Genomic DNA, 23603 nt, shown 5'->3' with positions numbered 1-23603 from the left:
AATGTGGCAACTTATGTCAGAATTACTCTGAGACGACAGCTGACGTTGTTCATATATTCATAAGTGTCAGTGAGCAAATTCAGTGAATCTCAACAACCTGAAGCCTATTCCAACCATAAACTCTTATTCCTACTACTTAAATATGAAAATCACCTATATATTTTGGTAGATTACATACAATAACTTACATTGAGTGTCTTTCAGATATAGGTGAGGAATTCAACATTAATACAGGGTTGAATGAAACAAGAGGCAAAAATCAACTGCTAACACACAAGTACAGACAGCATTTATCCTTTATTACGACGACATGATTCTTGAAATTGCAACAAATGTCACTGCAGGGTCATCATCCCTCAGAAAGAGAGACATTCCAGTCCAGAATCTCTGTAATCTCATCCTCTGTCAACAGGATACATCTTACTGCTGCACAAAATTCAGTGTTTAGAGGTCAGAGTCAATGTAGAGGACACTCTGAAGATTTGTGGAAGCATATTACTCAGTTGGTAAAACATTTCCTCAGAAATTGTCTGGAAAAAAAAAAAAAACAACAAACCACAACAACCCCCCCCCAAAAAACATACCAGTAAGCTTTGGCTTTTCGCTGTAGTTTGGAAGAACCAAGTCTCTCTCAACTTTGTTTCTTAACATTTAAGAGAATTGCTGTTTTTCAGATGACCACGAAGATCATTTTCAAACTATGTGTTATAATTCTATTTAATTCTATCAAAAGGTAAAGATTGACCTAAAAATACTGCTTGTTTATTTATGTGACATATCTGTTTCCAGTAGACTTCTTATCCCAGTAATTGATTATTTCTGCCTAGCACAAGCAGGACAGTGCTGTTTGTTATCTACAGGACTCCTGCTCTCCAAATTCCAGGATTAGATTCAACTTCAGTACTTATTTTATTCTTGCCTTCCTTCTTGCTCAGCAGTTTACTACCTTCAAGAAATACATGTTACTTCTTCCCTAATATAACTCTGATTTTTATGTTACTTCCAGTACCACTTTTTAGAACAAATAAAACTTAGTGCTGGCCCCCTTTGGAAAACTTCCTGTTTCTGAAAAATCAGTCAGAACTCCGAATTAAATAATTTCAGAATCTTAATTACAATTAACTTCAAATACCTGGAGTCATTAATGACTTTGTGGAAGCATGACTGAACTCATTGCATTGCAACTTTCCAAGTTGTTAGACAATATGACTAGTGAACACCTAAACTTAAATAACACAAGGTTAGTCCATCTCTTCAGAGTAAATAGCAAAAATGTATCTTGTGAGAAGATGATGTATTCACCGCTCGTAAAGGTGAACATCCCAGTTTGAAATCAGAAGATACTACAGGGCATCCAAAAATATAAACCCCTCTTATTACTGTTTTATAGGCAAGGAACCAAACCCACACTGAATAATTTAAGCTCACAGAAAAGGAGCAGGGCATAGCAAAGAAATCAAAACTAGATCTGCTGACACTTAACTTCTTGTTCCAACTAGGCTGGATATGAACTTGGTTTAACCTACCTGTGGTACCAAGAACTGTACAGTCCGAGAAATTCCTCCATCCCACGAGGCCATTTCCATCATGAAACCTAAAAACCAGCATTCATATTATATGCATAACCTATGCAATCTTCCCTGCCAATTACACCGTTGTCAAGCAGCGAGGAAGTTTTCACATACAATTAGGATTTTAACGACATCCTTAGTTAAGGCAGTTAAATCACAATTAAATCAGACTTGGCCAATCTCACGACCGAAATCTGCTTTAACTGGAAAAAACTAGTGAGGAGTTATGGAGAAAAATCAATATACCCCTGGAGAGCAGGATAAGCAGTCCTACTGTACATCACAGTGCCAGCCAGCAGAAGCGAGAGGTTTCTCCAAATATGCGTGTTACAAGTCCTTTCAATGGCTTGCTTTCACTGAGAAATAGCTCTTTCCTTTAGCTCTGATGTGACCACATCCACATGAATGAGTACAAGCCTGTTGCCAAAAGTACACTGACAATCTGGCAGCAACAGAAACTACCTGGACCTACTTACATGGAAAAAGCTCAGTGCTCATTTATTGCTCAAGTTACGGTACAGCATTTTTATGCTAACTTTTCCTTACTAATGAACTACAGGGTCCACAGGAACACACTCATAGCAAGTAAAGATACAAATAAAGATTTAATGAAAGTGGATACGTGGATGATACTCCATTGTGAATTACTTAAGGTCACGACAGGAAGAAGTTCGTCAAGCAGGTGGTGGAAAGAACATCAACACTACTAACATTTTAAATACTCTAAATGACCGGTTCAGGTATTTAAGTGCAGCACACAAGAATGCAGTAAGTAATAACACCACTTGCAAAGACAGAAAACCAAGTTGAATCATGAGGACTTTCCAGCAAAGAAATGAATTAGGGTATAAACTACTCTTGGAAAAATGCACAGAGTCCTCATTGTCTGAAGCAACCAAAATACAAAAGAGACTGAAAATTATACTGTAGAGAACCACCAGCTCTTACCTTCCTTCAGAGACTACTCAAAGCTGCAGTAAGGGCTTTTTCTTCTGCTGTCTATGTTTAAGTTGTAAAGATACTTTCAAAACACTTTTAGTCTCTAAGTGTCTGAGACTATTTCCTGGTATGACAGTTAATAATTTTAAAAAGAGAAAATATAAGTGTAGGTTTTAACAAACAATAAATTATTGAAAAACACCTTTTTCTTGGAAAATATACAGTCTCAGCTAAGGCTGGATGTCACCAAATGCAACACAAAAAGCCCCAGCTGAAGCATTGTACCTTTGACGCACTTGAACACAAGCTCTGCCCTCTTCAAGCACCATGGAATGGTCATTTCCTGAAAAAAGAATAAATGAAAAGCCTCAGTGCCCAATGGATCTAACCAACAAGAGTAGCAGGGAAGTTAATAAGAATAATACATTTTTGCCACAGAACCCCATTTTCCCAGCAGGTACTCAAGCAGCATTACAGGCCATGAAGAGGGATGCAGTTTTCCAGAGTATTCTATGCAGGTGGTAGCTACTTTATAGGTGACCATAAAAGCACTGCCACTGCTTATTGGTAGGAGAGCCCAGTGTCAGAACAATCTATACATTTTTAAGCTGAGGTGTTGAACAAAAACACTGTTGACAATCTTATTAATGTCATTGGAAACAGGGTTATTGAATTCCCCTGGGGAGCTTCAGAAAAATGTATACTATCCAATGGGTAAGTCACATTTGTGTTTCAGCTAGCCAAACATAGGCTCGTGACCACATCTTAACGGCAGTAACTGATGATTCCTAGCTATTCTTGATGATTCTGGTTAAGGTTTGTTGGCACACCTGCTGCCTTCAGGAAAAACCTCTCTAATACTGGAACTGGAAGAAGCCTTTCTCCCCTAAAGATGCACTTATGTTAACTGTTAAAACAAACAAAACCCATCTTCATTTGATGGAGGCGTTTCAGATATAAACAGACAGCAAATCCTTACCTAAAGTTAAATACCAAGATGGGATATGAAAACAGTGGTTTAATCTTAAGATATGGCTATAACCACTGGTCTAAAAAATTTAACAGTTTAAATGCTTTTGTACATTGAACATCCTTTGGCTATATGCTACAAAGTGAATTATATCAAGATGAATATTCCAAGTCAGAGACAGAATGACTGTCACTGTAAACACTTCTCAAAGAAAATAGTACCTATTTGTTCTGATATACTCTTCAACATGGAAAATGAGCACTTTCTAGTCTGAATACAGGAATATAAATGCAGAAACAAATTTATCATTCTATGTACTTTTACAAATTTAAGCGCTATATAATTCTCTATTCAGTAAAGCCAGACTTTATTTTGCAGTGTCAAACACTGTGCAATCTTGTCATTATCAAAGAGCTTAATTTCAGGATTAAAAAAAAGTTATTGGAGAAGCAAGGTTATCTAAGAATGCCAACTGATAACACAGCAACAGCATACTGCACGTGGCCGCATTAAACAACTACTGACAGTCAAAGTTCCTACATAGGTGGGGGTATCTCCTGCCATCCCCAAAATACATAATATGCTAAAACCAGCATAAGCTAGAAATATCTTTTCAGAAAACTTTCTTTCATTATGTAAATCACTGCATCAATAGACACTGCTTTTAGGGTAGACAACACATGCTGGACAATTTTTTTTTTTAATTTTCTTTCTGGAAGAAATACTTGCTCTTTCTTATAATTTATCTGCCTACGTGTACTTTCTGCCACAAATAATGTAGGTGTTTATTGTTAGTTTTGATCCCTGTTTTGGCTTTGGTGAAAAAAAAAACCACCAAGTGTCTAGAAAGAAAGGTCCTGTTGCTCTGAAAGCAACTCAGGAGTACCTTGCGTAATCAATAAAGGGAACTAAGCCTTAAAAGGCCTGATCAAACCAGCAGGATATGACACTATTCCTTGGACTATTTCAGAGGAACATAGATGTTAAATCTTGTGGGCACTCAGGGAAATAACAGGTTGAATCCAGAATGTCACTCCATGCAAGCCACAAGAACTGAAAATGACACAGTAGTGATTAAATTGTAACCCATCTTTAAAAAAGTACATTCTCATGATTTGGCCATGTTATCAGGATTTTTCTCTATATGCAAACTAAGTAACAGTTGTGGAAATGATGAAGGATCAGGTTAAGTACCAATTCAAAATACAGTGCAGGGGATAGGGCCAAAAACAAAGGCAAACACCCCATCACCATAGTGAGTTTTGGTTAATAGCATCCAAGCAAGTAAAAAAACCACCTGGGACTTTTGGTTTTGTTGACTAGCAGAGACCACACCACGCTCCTTTTTTAGGATGCAATGATTTGTTGTCAAATTAAGCTTTCCTCTGAATTAAAAAAAAAAAGGAGGGGGGGAGGTCAGCTTCATTGATTAGAAGGATATGCTGCAAACCTTTTTATTTGTGACACACTCGCTACATGGGGCTGTTTTTGTAAAGCTAAGGGCTTACACCTTTGCAGAACCATGTCATAACCAGGTAATGAAAACAATAATGTCTTGTGGGATGAAGATATGGAACCAAATTTCAGCGGTTAATTTTATTAAGAATTAGCAAGTTGTTTACTCGAGGCACATCTATGCATATCCTAAACACTGTATGAGCTGCTGTACATTTAAAGGCAGGAAACTCAGATGAGAAATATTTGAGGTAAATACACTCACTGATAATCTCTCTATATACATAAACCCCGTTCATAAATATTTGTTACAGAGCTTATACTCCCTTCACTTCTACTTCTCTCCAAAACATTTTTGTCTTAACTTATGGTAACAGAGGCAGCTGCCTGAAATCCCTGAAGAGTCACATTTTTCTGTGTTGCTGTGTGGACAGGAGCAACGGCTCCTACGTTGAAACTATGAAGGAAGTGTGCCAGCTCTGGCAATTTTAGCGATGCCATGCTATTAGAGCCATTTCGCTCCCCAGTTTCTATTAGATTCAGAACAGTGATCAGACAGTAACGCCTCCGTTGTCCTGAATTTGAACTTGTCTGCTTTTGCCTTTCTCAAGTATCAAACCCAGTTTCTTTCCTTCATTTAACTTAATGATCAGAATAGAGAAATCTGGTTTTGTTGTTCTCGCCATAAGAAAAACTAAGGAAAATGGAATTCCTACTTTTTTTTTCATAGAAATAGTAACAAAATGTAATGGCTTCATTGAGACTGATACACTCATTACTTCTGTGAGGTTATAAACTCTTCCTTCCATAAGAGAAGAAAACCTTTGGGAAAAACACAGAAAACTCATGATGAATGCCTGTCACAGTGAAGCATGCAAACATCTCTGCAGCTGTGCTCCTGGTTAACCACTTTACAAAAATGTTTTTATGTAGGTGGTAAATGCAGATTTAAAACTGGGGCTGCTGAAGGCACCAAGTTCAGGTTAACTTTCAGAAATCTGTTATTATTCACTTTTCCCTCAACAACAAGTTACATATTTGTGTGTTTCAAATCAGGTCAGCCAGCTGCAAAGCACTGTAATAAGCGATGCTGCTAATGCAATTCACACAGTGCAGCTTTGGCTAAACATAAACTTTTCATACAAGCACTTTCTGCTCACTCTGCAAAGACTTAAAGCTTAACATAAGAGGTAAATCGTTTCACTAGGATCTTTTAAGAATCCAGTGCTAAGCAAGAAGAAAATTCTTCAGTTTCATACATCCAAGCAACACCACACTCTCAAAGCACCTCGAACACTTGGTCTTGTGCTTTATTTGTATTTTAAAACACAGATATGTAAATGAAAGCTAAAACTAGCAAGGTGAATATAGTCAGATGGCAACTTGATTAAGAAAAAAGATGAATACGTTTACGAAACATGGTTAACTGGGCCCTATGAGTAAGCCTGGCTGCCGTGCTGCAAGTTGATTACTTCCATCTCTGCCCAAAATAGGTCTTGATATCAGAGACGAAAAAAATCTCAGAAATAATATCACCTGTTCCTAAAAGTCTACTTTTATGTATGGAAATCCATCTTTTGGAAGCTTCATTATTGGATATTTTTAACTCTTGCACTGCTTGCACTTTCAGAAAAACAGACCCTGATCTTGCAAAAGGGGACCACTTCTACACTGTGTTCCAATCAAATTCTGTTATAAAAAAAAGTCACTGTTAAAGGTAATACACTGGGGAGCCTTTGTCTTGCTACGAGCTGGGCACTTTCAAAGAAGGAAGGGCCGTATTGAAATTTACAAGTCAAAAATCAAAGGGTTATTTTAAAAAAACCCACAATAGACCATAATTATGCATGTAAGGGTATCAGTAATGTCAGCATTATCTTATTTTTCTCATTTCTTTAAGTTTAGAGAATTTTCACCTCCTAGGGAGGTGAGGCACGTAGCTATACTGCCTGTTCACCACTTCTCTCCCTGCCTCCCTACCCCTTTTCTTTTCTGCTAGTATCTTGTGAGCCAGCTGTGACAGAGGAAAGAGGTTGCCAATGGTATTAAATTACTATGCACTGTGAAATGTTACAGTGGAGTAAGAGACAAGCTCTACACCGGCATCCCACTGAAGAAGAGAATTCAAAAGGTCAGCACAACAAGCAAGCACACTTGTAGCTAGGAAGCACCTCAGCAATATGCTGCTTCTTGGCCAGCTGATATATGGGGGACTTAAAAGAGGAAACAGGGCAGAAATTTATAAGGATGCAAGTGATTAGGCAGTGAAAAAGTTCAGAGCAAAGGTGAAATGTGGTTGCTGCTGCGCAGGGCTGAGGTGATAAAGAGTGGTTTTTTTAGGGATACAGAACTCTAAGCCAAGCTTTGCTAGTTCTGCTGCTGATTAAACTTAGTTTTAAGGTTTTCTAGCTAGCAACAATTAAAACTGGGGAGCTGGTATCACTGTTACATCAGTAGTATAGTTTTTAAGGTATAGTTTCTAAGCAAGAGCTGTTGCCAGAAGACTTCCAGGTATGTAGTTCTATCTTTCATTAATACTTGTACAACTGCACAACGAGCTGGACCAAGGAAGTGAAGCGTCCAAAATGAGGGGTGGGAATAAACAACCAAAAGTGATTCAGCTGGCTGAAATGTTTTTAACTGGTTCAGTTCCTTAATTTGGGTCACCCTATAGATACGAGTACCAGCACACTGATGTGGCAGGAGCATGTGATTGGGATAAATGGTCCCATTTAGCTTAAACCAGCATGAAACACACCCTTTGAAAAATCACTTTTGTTGCATCCTAGAAGATGAAAAACAAACAAAATCTTTACATTTACTTACTTCTGACATATCGTGCACCAATAGGAGAGGAATACTAATGGTAGTAATGTCATGTGTGCAGCAAACTTTCAGAATGTTTCTGAGTCCCATGATAGCAGGATCCCGAGCTGTTACGTTACCAGATCTTACATTATCATCCACACAGAGGTGAAAGGCAACATGAATTTCAGAAAGATTTGAATGGCGTGTGATGTAGAATTCTCCTACAGAATAATATAAACCAAGAAGGCAAGATATCACAGTAGTGATCTGTACTGAAATACAATTGTTAGGCAATGTAAGGATAGGGTCAGTTAAGACAAAAAGGCAAATACAAATATACAACAGAGATCAGAACACATAAATCAGAACACATACATAAGGAGAAAAAAGAAGTTAGAAACCAACTGATCTAAAATTTCTTGGAATATCATTGTTTTACATTCATCCTACACTCACTTTCCTGCTTTGATGGGTTTCACTGGCATCATGGACACCTGGTGTAATAAGACATAACAGTGCTGGTACAGGCGGATGTGATCTATATATAGCACGAAACAGAAAAACAAACACAGAGGAGGTGTAATACTCAAAATACATAATGTAAGCACTGAATTGCAGACAGATGTGGGAGGCGGAAATACCAAAAATGGATGGGTTAAAATAAAGGATGCAAAAAGTCTGTGGAAAAAGATAGCGGGTTACATAACAAGTGAGATAGGACAAAGGTATCAGTGATCATTAGAATTTAAAGTAATTCATAGTAATGGAAAGAACAGTTACTGAGTTATTTGCAAAAAGTTACCAAGACACCTTGTCAGGGTTATTTTTAAACTTGGTATTTGTTTATCAAAGGTAGAGAAAGAGTAAGGGGCAGTGAAATGCAGGTCTCTCCATCTCACCTTTCCGCTGGAGATCAAGTCTATAGCAGAGTCAACAGAAAAGCAGGGATGCAACACCCCTACTGCTTCCATCAACAGAGAAACATCGTTCTTCAAACCTATTCTCACTGGTCATTTAAGTGAAAATACTACCTTCATACTGGGACAGCTGAAGAACGGGTATGCACTCCTGTCTGATGACTGCTAAGGAGGTGGTAATCCCCAGCACTGACCATCTAAGAGTAGTAACACACAAGCCACTGCCACAAGATTCACGTGGATTTATCTGTTAAGGACCCAAGTTGATTTATAATCCGCTTACACTAACAAGATCTAAGACAATCATGAAATCAGTTTTAAGAAGCACTCTTATTCAACCATGGGTTGTATGGATTTAACTCCTCCCCTCTCTGACTGTGTATTCATCTTCAAATTCCACAGAAGCTCTCCTTATTAAAAATCACAGTATATACTGTATACACAGTATACTGTATCACAGTATACACAGTATATATCACAGAAGATACTTCCTCTTTGAGAGGAATGGATCTGTACATTCTCAAAGTTAAAAAATACATTCTAAAATGCTTTGCTGTATCACAGTGACATACTGATAATTATTTTCATAAATAAAATTAGTTGCTAGTATTTAAGTTTCACCTTTACCCAAGATCCTCAGAGATTATTTTTTTTTTTCACACTCAAATTCTGAAAAGAGATTTTAGGCATAGAGAAGTTAAGTGATTTGCCCCAAGTCACATGATGCAATGGCAAAGCTGGGAATAGAAACCAGATGTCCTGACACCCAGTTCTCTGCCTTAGCCACAAGAACATCCTTCTCCTCTGATTGAGGTCAACCTGGGTTTAGTTATAATTATAATTTATGTTCTGACTTTAGAGCTAAAAATGTGCATCTATAAAACACAATTTGCTTTAAGAAGAGGGGGAGAATGCAACAGAACTCACCCGGCAAAATATTTGACTGGTTTCGTTCAATATTCTTCAATTTATCTTCATTTCCACTACTTTTGTTTTCTGTATATAAATACATAACACAAATATTAAACGTATCATCTATTAATTACACTTTGGCATGAAAGTCTGATGTACAGATGATACCTGGCTTGAATTTTTACATAAAGTTACCATAAAGACCCCCAAAAAGCAGAGGGATACACAGGAAGTGTTTTTGCTGTCTTCAGTAGACACTGAACCAAATCCTACCTCAAATCATTAACTTCCTTACTCAATCATCCTACGATACCTCTTCATCTGGACAAAAAACCCCACAATATTCTCAGACATAACACTAAGCATTCCAAATTACACCCACAACTACATAGTATCTTGCTATTGTTTTTTAAACAATGTAACTATTTAAAACAAATTTGTTCCTAGTATGACATGAAAAATTTTAAAGAGATTTACATAAATTCACAGTATAAAAACAGCTTTCAGAATTTTTCTCAAGACTACAGCAATACGCAGGTTCCTAAGAAAATTTGTTTCTCTACGTACTCTTACAAATCTATTCATGTTACCAACGTATTTAAATCACATAAGTAGTTCTCTGCAAGAAAAACAAAGTTTCATGATGTACAAGTACTGCCTTAACACCATGTGGTCAGATAATTTCACAGCCATTTGTAAATATAACTGCAAAGTAAACCATTCACAAGGATTTAGTTAGCACTAAAAAGTATACACATTTAGTCAATTTATTATTCAGCTTTTAGCAGTCACTTTTAAGGAAGGGAAGAAGTCATAACTCCTCTTCTGCAGTTTTTAAAGCTTCATATTCAAATAGAAATAAAAAAAGTCAAGTCATATGAAAGCCTGTGCTGCTACAGGCAGTTTAAATTGCTGAGAAAAGCACAATGGCACTATATGCTTCCCAGGCTGTAAAGTCTGATCAGAACCTAAGGACTTATACTTTTTTCTTTTTGGTAAGCTATGTCTGTTATGGCAGCAGAGACATCATGTGAACATGTTGTCTGTGAAGAGAGAATTTAATGCAGAATTCTCAGAGTTTATCAATAAACTCAACCATTCCATTTTACAGATCAGGTAACTGAAGAAAAAAGTGAAATCAACTTGTCCATAAGCATAAACATTCAGCTGACCACTATTCTATTTCAAGGAAAGTAATTTTGGTTGTCACTGACCATGATGTCTTTTCGACTTACTGCTACGCTGTGCTCTGGCCTTAAGTACAACCTTCTGGACAATTTCAAGCTGTTCTTGAATTCCAGGAAAATGGAAATCCGTACATTCTTGGCAAACAGTTGCAAAATCTAGGAAAAAAAATAAGATTAAAATCCACGTCATAAGGCTGTGCTTAGCAACATTACATAATTCTGCTCTACTGTTCAAGCAAGGTCAGTTACAAAGGCAACCCCCCCCAAAACCAAACAAGGCCCTGCTGTACTCCTCTCTAAATTCTAAAAAATTTATGGCGGAGACAAAACACTTTTTGAAAGAAATGAATTGCTTGGTGAAAAAAGTAACCTTGAGTGTTGCTGCTCTTCAAACAAAACCACCCAGACCAAAAAAAACCCCAAAATAACAGCGATAATATATGTGCATTAAATGCAATTGTGCTTTAAAAATTATGTCTTACTACTAACAGCCCTTCAACCTGTGATACTTTATCAAAACATGCATAATAGATACTTCCAACAGCAACAACAGCATTCCAGTTTGTTTTGAAATATCAGAGCTATTAATGAACTTTGTAAATAGCGTTATCTGGAAGGCTGGAATTACAGTTCTTTCCTTTTAGTTCGCAAAACACAGTTCTGAAAGCTAAAGAAAAGTGTCATCAGCTGAAAAGAGTTCCTTTTCCTGATAAGCAAGTATTATGGCAGACTTGGAAATCTTATAGTTAGGATCGTAACATACTGCCTCTGTGACTGGTATTCTAAGCTGCTTCTCCTGATGTCCAGCCATCTCTCCAAGGAAGTCACTGGGAGCCAAAACAAGCTATTAGCAAGGGGCTGGACTATACTAAGCAATTGCTACTTACTTCCCACTTTGAGGTACCTGCTCTAGTCCTCCTTAAAGTTCTTAATGTACTCTGCCTATCTGGAGAGCACTGCATACTCCTGTGAACAGGCTGCAACAGGAACAGGCAGGGTAGACACGATAATCTTAATGTATTTTATCTTTTTACATGAAGTTTCCATCATAAAACATATTTTCAGAAGGCTTTATTAAATTCCAGTGTCCAAAACCAAGGAAGGAAGAAGCTCATATTCCAAAAGACTGTGTCTTCTGTGTGTATCAAGATAAAATAAGGTCACAAGACATTTTATTTGAAACAAACAACTGAAAAATCTTTTGTATTTTAATTTTAAAGTTAATTTAGTTTATCATGTGTGTGAGTGTGCTACACCTACTCAAAACCTGAGTCACAGTAGCCTTACAAAGTCCTAATATAAGAGACTTGAGCTAGGCAATGCATAAATATAATGTATATGAAGAAACTATTCTTCTAGCTTAGAAAAAACAGTCTGAATGGAACTAGCATGCTGAAAGTTCACAAATAAGTTCAACTTTCTGTTCAAGGCTGTTTTCTAGAGATGTGCCCAAACCCAATTTCAAAGGTACGTTTTACTAGTTGCCATTTACACTTTGTAAGAAACACAGAAAACATTGCAGTATTGGTTTTCAGTCTTGCAAATACCTCACATACATCCTGAATTTTGGAGACAAATGGAACCATTTTGGATTTACCAAAGGTGCAACATCAAAATATTTGCCAGACACAACAGAAGGAACAAAATGCACTAAATGAAGCACATTCCTAAGCTTCCTCAGGATACAGCTAAACAAAGTCAACCAAGCAAGCTGCAGGACTTTGTACCTCCGTTTAGTGCCTGCCAAGTGATTGGTGGTGTTGATCAAAACAGTGTAAAATGTTTGGATAAATAGCGTGCTCACATGAAGCTCATTTACTTCAACTACCTCTGAAAATCTCACAGGTTTGAGGGAGCTCCTAGCCCATCACAAAATAAAGGCTATTAGGTTTGTATTTTTTGCCAGCTTTAAAATGGAAGCAGAAAATTGTTACTGCACCTTTGTAATCCAGAAATTTAGACTGTGCAAGCCACAACCTCACTATTTAAACAATAGCATCAACGTATTATTTAAAGGTCTTCTATAGAAGATTTTATAAACCTTTGAACCCCCTGGTGCATTTATTTCTTGAAGAGCCTTTTAGGAAGGAGAAATGGTTCTGGCTAGTGCTCTTGCAACAAACAGCTTTAACAGTTTAATAAGTCTCCTCTCAAAAGGTGTTTATTACTGCTCTTCTGCCAGAAGCTACCACTGTCACCACAGAGTGGATTTAAAAAAAAAAAAAAAAGTGCCCAAACCTCAGTTGCCGCCCATAGTGGTTTGGGGTCTCAGTACAACCAGACATTTGCTAATGGTTTTAACTAATATATCCGACTAGGTCAGAGATGCTGAGACATGAGACACATTAATTTCTGCAACATTTTTAAAAAGAACGGTGGTGCAGACAGCTGTGGAACTTTCCCAGAGTTAAGTCTGCCAAAGTCTCTTCAGAACTCAAATCAAAATTTATTTAGGATTATATTTTACAGATTGTGATACAGTCCCTATTTTCCCCTCTGCTGTGGCTGCAAGATCTAACTGGTGGCTAGAAGATGCAATTTTGTGTTTAAGGGTATTACTTAAATGTCCATCTTCTCTTACCACCTAAGGTTTAGCATAAAACCAAATCTTCTCTATTTGTTATTAATTTAAATATTTAAGCAGTAAAAAAAAGTAACTGAAAATGAGTACAGATATGAAATAATACTGTCAGAATTAACTTGGAAACCGTGAACGGCACAAATGCAACTGCAATTTTTACTGGTACACTTCCCTTTCCTTCTTACTACAAGCCTGATTCCATGCTGTTTTAAGATAATATCAACCATCAAAGTCTATTTTTTTTTTACAGCATGCTAGAATAATGACAAGTAATACTGGCTTCAGTCAAAAAGACACTTCAGGTGTAAATATTTTGGTATTAAACTTCAAGAGGAAGCTGGGAAATTCAATAATGTGGTTCAGAGAAAGCCTCCGTGACCAAAAGTGGCACAGGAATGAACACGTTTCATTGGTAAGCCTTGATACAGCACACCTTCGTAGTGTCCAGTTACTCAAAAAGACAGGCACTTAAAATGGCTACTAATCAAGGTTTCCAGGAGTAGGCAAGTAATATTCCTATTGTTCTTTTTTGATGGAATTCATAGCACTGCAGATATCTAAAGCACATGGTAATTTTGTAAACTTAATTATCAACTTCGAATCCTAGCGTATTTCACTTTCATCTTTGCAAACAGGTTTCAGGATGCTAATCTGACATTAGAGAGTAAGTCAAAGGGAGGGAAAACAACATTGAAGTGTTCACTCTAACATGTTCCTTACTCAAACACAAAACCTAGGGAGGAGATGAGAGATAACAGCATATCAGAGCACAACTCTGTCCCCCACCCTTATCCAGATCTCTCTTTGCATCTGTTACCCTTTTGCAATACCATGTCCAAAACATTAGGGTCTCCAGTAAATTTTACTTTTACAGGGAATATTTTTTGTGAGAGAAGACAGCAAGTTTTTAAGTGACATTTGTTTTCACTGACACGATATACCCCATTAGAGGACTCACCTCTTTTGATGCCACTATATGAACTGATACGGTTATCTACCAACAAAACCAGGCCACAGAGAGAAGTTGAATAGAGAGACATTGCAGTTTGAAGTCTGTGAAGTTTTACTCCACTTCGATGATTGCGCTTATGTTTGCAGAAGTCCAGCATATCAGCTCTCAGTAATCTCAAGTTATGCATGGTCTTCAACTGAGCTCCTGTATGGAATATAAATGATTTAATACATACAGTAAAAGAGGAAAGTCAGGACTGTTATTAAAATGCAAGGGATCAAAGTGCTCCCCTAAGTTTTGTGAAAAAGACCTAAGGGAAATACAATCAATAACACTCAAAGAAAGTTCTTAATTGTACATTCAGTTTTACATACATATCAGCAATTTACAAAGACCAAAAATGCAATATTTTCCACATGCTGTCACAAAGCAAGGCTTGTCTATACCAGAAGTGAGCCTTGTTCCTCATTATAAGGCTATAGATGAAATACTAATGCAGTCAAAACAGACAACAAGAAATTTCTATTGCATAAACAAAAAGTAAAAATTTTAAGTATCTATATTGCATAAACTAAAATTAAAAATTTTAAGTATCTATTTTCTGTTAATTGATTGTGGGAATTGAATTTAATACCCACATGTTCTTACCAATCATAAGAAAAGTTAAAATATAATTTTTAACTACTATATGTTTTGATGTTAGTGTGCCTTTCTACACTAGTCACCTTACTAGCGTGGATAAAAACTTGCTTCTAGAATGTTTTCCATTAAGTATATTTCTGGTAGCTACATACTGTTTGATACAGTTTATACCATACTGTACTTCTCTTACAAATGTAAAGAACAGATACAAAACAATTACAAACTGTATATATTATATATGTTGACAGTTAAATACTATAAATAATACATGGTTTAGATACATTATTTATTAGCATCTGTTATTATGTTTGGTTTTGGTGTTAGTTTACTTACCCAAGTGAATAGTAAAACTTTCTTCTAACAGCCTTTGCTCGTCATAAATTCTTCCATTTCCTTCTACAGATTCTCTCAGCTGGCTGGGCTGAACCTTAATTTCATCACTGAAATAACGAGAAACGTACTGAAAAGTTTATCCTGATTTTTGTTCAAGACCAATAATATTTTGTGACAGCTATCCAAAGTTTTCTCGGCTAGTCTGTGGAAACCAAGAAACTAAACCTATCTGACTGAACTCCACTCAGCTGAGGTTTTACCTTTCTGGCACACAAGACCCCAGGAGCACACCAGCAGGAAGAGTAGACTCCACTGTTAGATTTACATTACCTAGCTCATTTGTAAAGCATTCTGAGATTGAGAAATAAAAATAAATCACAATACCTAGTTATAACAAGAACATAGCAATAAAAGGAAAAAAAAAAAGACTTCTCAGCCTATTTGTAATAGACAAAGCCTTAATTATGAAGTTATTAGATAAAACATTTCTTTTTTCCCCACACAAAATGGGAGATTAAAAAAAGCCAAATCAAATGCTCCAGTGTTCAAACAAGAAGGAAATGTTTCAGATACCTGTTTTAATTTTTTTTCCTAAATTCAACTATCTGGTAGTAAGGGATATAATAAGTACTGTTTCTGCTACATGAACATCTCTCCAATTTGTTTCTGCATTAAATGAAAAGTTTGTCTTTATTTTCAAAGTGCCTAATCTTCAAAGGTGTTTTATGAACTCACAAGCAATTTCACTAATTGAAAATGCTTAACAAAGAGGTAGAACCAAGATACACTATTAATAAACATATATATATATATACACACAAACCCATAAAAGGAAGTAGATGCATAAAGATATATATGTCTGTGTATATATATATGTATAAGTATCTTTTATGTCTATATATGTGTGTAACACACACATTTTATCTTTCTCTCTCTCTTTGAGCTTCTAGTCGCCCTGCTTTAGACTTCCTGTGCATTATTTTCAAATGCGTTAGGGACCTATAGTTTTCAGGACTCAACACAAGCTGAGGGATCACACTTTTTGCTACTGTATGCGAGTACAACGATTAAAATACTACCACTTCACATCTGTTATAAGCATCCAAGATTATGAAGCCAAAACATCCTCACCCTTTCTCAGAGGTCCTTGCCTCTGGACTTTTAGCAGTCCATTTTTGCTAGCTTTCAGCTCTAAGCAACTTCACCTTGGTCTTATTTCACAGGAGTAGAAGGCCAGAACATGGGAAGAGGTTGACAGTGGTAAATATGAATAGCCTTTGTAATTTCACTATCTTTAAAGCCTCATGGAAATAATCAACAAAGCTAACATGAAAATTGTGTGGAAAAATATTTTAGGATTGGGTTTAGAGATTGAGCAGACTGTCACTACTGCAGCAGTGTGAGCTAGGCAGTTCTAAGGCGTTCTGAGACTAACCTGAGAACCTGAGTCCTGAGAAAAGTAGTGAGAAATCTAAACATACGGCATCATCTTCCAATATACTCCCCCTCCTCTCTATCTTCCCTCATGTTCCATACACTCGTCTTCCTTATCCCAAAAGGAAACACTTAAGAGAAAGTGATGAAGTATTTCACGCATTATGATCCATGCCTGTCTCCTCATCACTGGCATCCACTTGGTTCAAAGGTGTTGCATTTCCCATAAATTCCTTACTGCATCCACCTAAATCTACTCAGACAGGCTCTTCTACTAATGCGAGGCATGAGAAAGCATCAGGTTTTACTTCTTCTATTTTCCTACGAGTAGCAAAGCTGCTGGTTACTAATTATAAAAAATAAGGATCTCCCCAAGTTACAAATTCTGGAGTTCCCTGCAATTTCCTCAGTGAGAAAGTTTTTCATTCTCACCACAAGCATTCACACTAAAAAATTACTTTTTTTTTTGACTGTCCAGTGATGTATACATAAAGCAAAACAAAAAAAAAAAAAAAAAAAGAGACGTTTATTAATCCAAAATATGCTACACTGTTACCATTTATTAAGCTAAAGGTATTCTGCAGAACATCCTTAAGTGGTGACAGAAAGCCTTGTGAAATGGTGTTAAAGACAGACATTGTAAAGGCAAAATAGGAGAAAACTCCATTCAGCTCAAGTTGTAGTTTTAATGCATTACAACACTTTCTGGTACAGAAAGGTTACAACATTACACAATGAAGAAACTCCTAAAAATATAAATATTTAATTATGATGGTTTATTTGCCTTTGATTTGCTTTGATTATCCTGTTTAAATGGCTAATCTGAAATAAAGATTATACAAAAGCAATTACTTTGAACTACTACAGATGGAAGCAAGCATTGCAGAGGAATTAAATACCTGACTGAGCTGTTGTTGGGATTCTTTAGGTCCTGGTGAAGCTTTATCACCCACTCCTGATATTCCTGCTTCTGGATAGCAGTAGACTGTTTTAATTCATTGGTCCATTTGTTCTCCAAATCCTATCAATATGACAGTGATAATTTGAGTGTTTTGTGTTTTCTTTTTAAGACAATTATTTGCATGATGTATTCTAGTGCACTGAACTTAGTTTACCTGCTGAGATTCAAAATGCTGAGCTGCCAACGAATTTACATCTTGGTCTGTTAGCGATTTCCCTAGCTCCTGCATCACCTTATCCATTTCAGCTCCTTGTCTGAAAGAGAAGCAAATGTAGATTTACAACAAGCAACACTTTCAAAAAACACTGGTAGAAGAACACCCATTGTTGTTGATACCGTTACTGATACAATGATCAGCTCTATCAGGCAGCTGGTCAATGCTCATCACAAAGCAGAGGTACAACTGAACACACAGCTGGAAGATATGACGTGCAGTACTTTGTCCATCTGCTCATTTTGGAATTGGCATTTGTACGTTTGAAGTCTGCCCTCACATTTATTCAAAAGAAGGTACAACAGTATCTCTGGGTACTCTAATATAGCACTCCACTATCCTTATCAGTAGGAGAGTTTTTGAAATGTACCTACTCAGTCCCTTGCTTTCCTCCCGCCCCGATCACAGCTGATGCAGACAGGTAAACACCAGGAAGGAGGCTAAACACACCTATTTTTCACAGTAAGATGAGCTTCCAGATCAAACTACATTCAACAAGGGGACCTGGAGTTAAAGGACTGCCCTGCTATCATCAGTTCAACCAACACCTAGTCCCTCCTTAGTCTTCTTAATCCCTGGCTTCATTTAGTCTTTCACATTCAGCCCTTTCACATTCGATTTACCCTAGCACGGATTTAGCAGTGAATACCCACAAAACAAATTTGAGTTGAGGGTCAGGGATTCCAAGTCAGCTCCTGTGTAAACAGAACAACACCTACGCTCATCTGGGAGAGCCTCAGCTGCCACCAACATATGGAGTTTCTTGATTATAACAGATTGATATGTTAAATTCCACTGGAGTCAATTATACAGCTACAGCACACCAGAGCTCTACAACATTACTGCTTTTAGGATTAAGTGCTCTTTCTCCTATGTGCATACTTGAGAAGAGTCGATAAGCAACAAAAAGCATTGCTAACATTACTGGCAACATTTATCCCCAAATTAGAAATATGTATGATTCAGTCTAGAAGAAACTATATAAACAGATACGCATTGTATAATGCAAGCTTAAACACACACAATTCAAGAGGAATATTGTCACTTAGAATGCTAAACCAGACCTACTTAGAATATTCTGGCACCTTGCAAGCATCTACAGTATTTAGTATCTATGCTATATCTGTATTTGTGTGCATTCGTCTTCCTTAACCTAGTCTCCCTAGAAAAAAAAAAAGAAAAAAAGAGGAAAGAAAAATCCGCATTGTATGTGTTCCCTCTTGTGGGCAAAGCAGCCACCTGCAGCTATTCACGCTTATTCGGAAACTCAGGATCCCACATAGACTTTCCTAAATTTCAAATTCAAGTTTCTGATTTAAAGTTAGTTCAAGTTTTTTTGCTCATCTTTTCCCTCCACAGAATTTCCAGTTTTTCATTTAAATTACATCATAACAAAGGCAAAACATGGTACATACATGTACTTCATTTTCTAGATATCCTAAGCACTTCACATTGCTATATACCACTTCCAACGTGGATAGAACAATGGAAATCAAACCTTGTATTACTTTGATGGCCCTAGCTTTTATTTTTTTCAGTGACTGAGGAGAATATAAGATAGCTGACGGTAACAATAAGTATTGATAAGTATTGATAAGTATTACATAACTTTAATGAGGGAAATCTAAAACTGAAATAGGGCTTACACAGATAAATACAAGTTGACACACGTTGTCCCATGAGTATACACCCAGTGGCATGCACCCCTCTTTAATAAGATAAGGGGAAAAAAAAGAAAAAAAAGGAATACCTTTCACGTAGTTTTTTCAATTCCACATCTCTTTCACTTATTAATTCTGAGATACTAACAAAATAATTGTGTTCCAGGTTTAACAGCATTTCAGAAGCTGGAGAATGTATCAGATCATGATAAACATCTGCAAAATCTTCATCCCAGCTGGTTTCTTCAGGTTTTGCATATTCTAACGTTGTCTAAAAATTATAAGAGATTTTAAAGCATATGGTACGTTTTAGGACATATAAGGATCCCTCATAATGGTGGTGCAAATCCAGCTGGGCATGCACACTGTTGCACAACCTTCAACATACATGAATTATCTTTGTGATTATCTAATTTGAGCTTTCTGTATTCTACTTCAGCTTTAACATTTTCTCCCTTCCCGTATTCTTTCTCCTTCAAAGCAACTAACAGCAAAAACATTCAGGTGTTGGCTACAGTGAGGAATTACCAATTTTCAGCCATCACCAACTTGGAAAGCATAATAATATCTACAACAATGTTTGCAATTGATTAATTTTAGATAGGGCCCAAAATACCAGCTGTGCAAACAAAAATGCTTTGCTAGAAAGGATGACTAACCTCCGATGTCATTAGAATTTGATCAGCAACACTGATTGAAGAAAAGCCATTTTTACTGACCAAAGAACGGCCCAGAGATGCCAGTTTTGCAAGCCCCTTTATACTGAAACAGTCCTTACATTTGCAGTCATTCCCACCAGATTCAGCAGACAAATTGAGATTGTATCATTGAAGTATAGGTTAATAATCTAAATAATCTAATCCTAACCCTTGTGCTCAGGCTAACCTATTCATAGAAACCACTAGCACAGAAGATTGTAAACTCTTCCTGTGTTTTATCACATTCCCATGCTCCCCCAACACAGATTTTTTGCTTCTTAAGGGTTAAGTTAAACTCATTTTGTTGACATTCATTAAGGCAGATGATCTGCTTCCAGTTCTCTTTATAACAGACATATGTTTTGGAATTTTTCACAATATTCTTCTATATTCCATGATAAGCAAATTCCTACAAATTTTTCCTCAAATGCTGCAGTTTGTTGTTCTTTTTTTCTCTTTGCTAGGACCCCTTCAGTTCTTTCACATGTCTCTATTTTGAAGATCTCATGCAAAACCGGATTCGTTACTCCAGCTAAAGCCTCAGCAACATTAAGTAACATAAAACAGTCACGTGAATTCAGGAAATGAGCGGAAAAGTCTCTACCAACTATACACTTTCTCTTTAGAATCTTCATTGCTATTACTCACATTTAGGGTAAGAGTACCACTTTACTATCTCTTGCTTTGATTCTAATACACTACAACCCTTATGTCTATTCCTGTCTGAATATCACTAGCTATTTACCTCTCGATTTTGTATCATTTGACTCTAGTAAATCCCGGAAAAACCTGACTGGCAACTTGTACAATGAAGACTTACTGATCACGTTCAGATAAAAAGAAAAAATTGTAAGAATTGATCAGTAAAAGTGAATTTTAGTGTCATTTTGCCTCTTCACAGATGTGATTCTGTCTGTACATGCACACGCACTCTCACAAAGCAAGTCCTGAATATTAACTCTTCGGCCTTAATCTTACCTCTTTATAAGCTTTAGCCCAAGTATCTGCCAGCTGGTTTATGTCTATTTTTCCTGATTTCACTGCTTCCAGAGCTATTTCAGCTTCTCTATCATAATCTTTTATAGTTTCCTCTTCTATGAACTTATTAAGAGATTGCTTCAGGTCTATTATAACAAGAAGAGAACGGTCCATCAACAAAACATGTCAGTGGAAGTATCAGTAATCATCTAGGAAACATACAAATAACGTTTTTCTGAAAACCTGTTATTTGGGCACCTTACTTGCTAGTACTGACAGTAATTTTATTTAATGTTTTGCTGTTTTAAAATTTTTTTTTAAGACTGTTTTAGTAAATACGCTTATTCTGGTTTCTTAAAGCAGGTTGTAAGATGCTTGTGGACATCAGTATACGACACTAATTTAAGAAATCAATTTACCATTTTCTATAAAGCATGGCAGATTGTGCAGAAGCATTAGACGTCCGTGCAAATGACTAATATTCTCTTGCACAGGGAATTTGAGAGGCACAGTAAGCACTAAGTGTTGATTTCCAGCATTGAATTTGTACACATAGTCTCTCTCCCTAGTGCAGATCTTTCCTTTATTAGGCTTCATCTTCTTGAGTTGATTTCCTGCATTAGAAATGAAAATAACACGAGTTACGTTCTTGCAAAGTCATAAGTAAAAAATGATAACTAAAAACATGGCTTTGTTAACAATTAACAGCTTCTGGCAAGAAAACTTAAACCCCCAAATTGTTCATAGATACTCATCTCCATTCTGACTTCCAAATACATAGGTTGGAACTGAAGCATAAAGATCAGTTTCCAAAACACTGAATGCTTCTAAATTCTAACTGAGTGTATCAGTATATGACTTTGGGTAATTACTCTTACAAATTACAGTACAAGCCTCCTGACTTAAAGGCAGAACCAGGACAGAAAGAATCCTCGTAAATAGCAAACTTTAACTGAGACCCCACAACTGCTGCCACACATCTCAAAATCTGAAATTCTTCACAGCTCATTAGGATTTTATTTCCTCCTTTCTGCAGTGGTAGACTGAGGGGGGGGGGGGGGGTGGGGAGAAATAATTTTCAGAAAAAGCTTATTTTATCATTTTGTAATTTGCTTTAGGACAGATTGTAATTATTTTTTAATAATACCATCAAAAATGAGCCAAAAGAAAAGCAAGAGAACTGTCTATGGGATGAGAGCACATACCTGTGTCAGTAGTTTTTCCCTCCGTGAGGGCTCCTCCTACTCATTTACATTCCTCTTTTTGGAATATTACCGGCAAAGCTGGAAACATTACTGCAGCTGAAATCTCCCCAGTGCTAAAAACCACAATCCAAAAAGAAATGCAGAAAACAGAAGGAAAAACAAGTGTATTTTCTACAGCAAAATTCATGGGACCAGTTTATAGTTTTTTGGTCTGGGTTTTTTGTGGTGAACAAACCTACCTGTTGGAAACGGATTAAGCAAATCGGTTTCAAATCACTTCATGGTAACAAAAAAAATCTCAGGGCAACCAAAGCTAAACCGAACCGCTCTCCTGGCCCGTCACAGAGAGGGATTTAAACGGCACCACTTCGAAATACAAAACTGACGAACGTCTTTCTGCTACTCCCCGACAAAACAAGGTTTAGTGGGGAGGAAAAGGGCGAGACGAGGTGACAGCCGCCGACTCTGACCCCAGTACAGCCGAGCAGCCGCTGTGCCGCAGCAGAAAGCGCCAAACCGGAGCCTGTGCCCCCCCACAGCCCCACCGCAGGCTCTGGGGTGCCAGACCGGTGGCCCACTCCAAGAGAGGCAACGTTACAGAATCATAGAGGTTGGAAAAGACCTTGAAGATCCTCCAGTCCAACCATTAACCTCACACTGACCCTTCTCAACTCCACCAGATCCCTCAGCGCTGGGTCAACCCGACTCTTCAACCCCTCCAGGGATGGGGACTCCACCACCTCCCTGGGCAGCCCGTTCCACCGCCCAACAACCCTTTCTGGAAAGAAATACTTCCTAAGAGCCAGTTAGCACCCCTTACTGAAAAAGCAGAAGTAAAGCTGGCGGCGGCAGGGAAGGGCCTGCACGGTCCCATCCACCTTTATCCCCCCCCTCCCCGGGAAGGCTCCAAAACCCCGGGGTAAACACAGCCCCTCAGCTCGGAAGAGGCAGCGCCCACACGGACCGGAGCCTCTTCCCCAGCCATGAAGCGCGGGAGCGGTGTCCTCCTCCCTCTTCGCTCACCTGGGCCCCGGGCGGGCAGGCGAGGGGGCTGGGGACCAGCCGCTGAGGAAGGCGGCGACGCCGGGCGGTTCCCGCCTCCCCGTTAGAACCTTCGGCTCCGGAGCCGCAGATTCGACACCCGCCCGCTTTGTGGCGAATGTGCCGTGCCGGGCCGGAGCCCAG

General features: G+C 37.7%; 1 protein-coding gene across 5 annotated transcripts; it reads right to left on the bottom strand.

The window, feature by feature from the left end:
- Positions 1 to 278: 278 nt before the first annotated feature.
- Positions 279 to 23582, bottom strand: FERRY3 (FERRY endosomal RAB5 effector complex subunit 3). 5 transcript variants are annotated; one of them, XM_074872024.1, is made up of 15 exons: positions 23442 to 23582; positions 22419 to 22531; positions 21633 to 21827; positions 21214 to 21359; positions 19627 to 19808; positions 17817 to 17916; positions 17601 to 17722; positions 15268 to 15374; positions 14299 to 14496; positions 10787 to 10915; positions 9588 to 9656; positions 7762 to 7964; positions 2796 to 2853; positions 1527 to 1594; positions 279 to 530 (listed from the first exon to the last, which is right to left on the bottom strand). In XM_074872024.1, exons 3-15 carry the CDS (start codon positions 21808 to 21810, stop codon positions 438 to 440), a joined length of 1653 nt encoding a protein of 550 aa, XP_074728125.1. In that variant the 5' UTR covers positions 21811 to 21827; positions 22419 to 22531; positions 23442 to 23582; the 3' UTR covers positions 279 to 437. The 5 variants fall into 5 exon arrangements, with proteins under 5 accessions (XP_074728125.1, XP_074728128.1, XP_074728127.1 ...); XM_074872027.1 differs by having other exon boundaries at positions 10808 to 10915; XM_074872026.1 differs by lacking the exon at positions 23442 to 23582 and adding an exon at positions 23383 to 23400.
- Between the last annotated feature and the right edge of the window lie 21 nt (positions 23583 to 23603).

Source organism: Strix uralensis, chromosome 5, assembly GCF_047716275.1.
Source record: "Strix uralensis isolate ZFMK-TIS-50842 chromosome 5, bStrUra1, whole genome shotgun sequence".
Classification (NCBI taxonomy): domain Eukaryota; kingdom Metazoa; phylum Chordata; class Aves; order Strigiformes; family Strigidae; genus Strix; species Strix uralensis.
The sequence above is the reverse complement of the archived record's forward strand: the minus strand, read 5'-3'. Positions and strand labels throughout refer to the sequence as shown.

What these genes read in the sequence shown, in the direction of transcription:
- FERRY3 (XM_074872024.1), bottom strand. Translation starts at nt 21,810, where the DNA reads ATGAAGCCTAATAAAGGAAAGATCTGCACTAGGGAGAGAGACTATGTG. An exon ending in CCCAACAACAGCTCAGTCAG is followed by an intron (nt 15,375 to 17,600) that starts GTATTTAATTCC and finishes TCGTTATTTCAG; the next exon opens with TGATGAAATTAAGGTTCAGC. An exon ending in TACAGTTCTTGGTACCACAG is followed by an intron (nt 531 to 1,526) that starts GTAGGTTAAACC and finishes TTTTTTTTCCAG; the next exon opens with ACAATTTCTGAGGAAATGTT.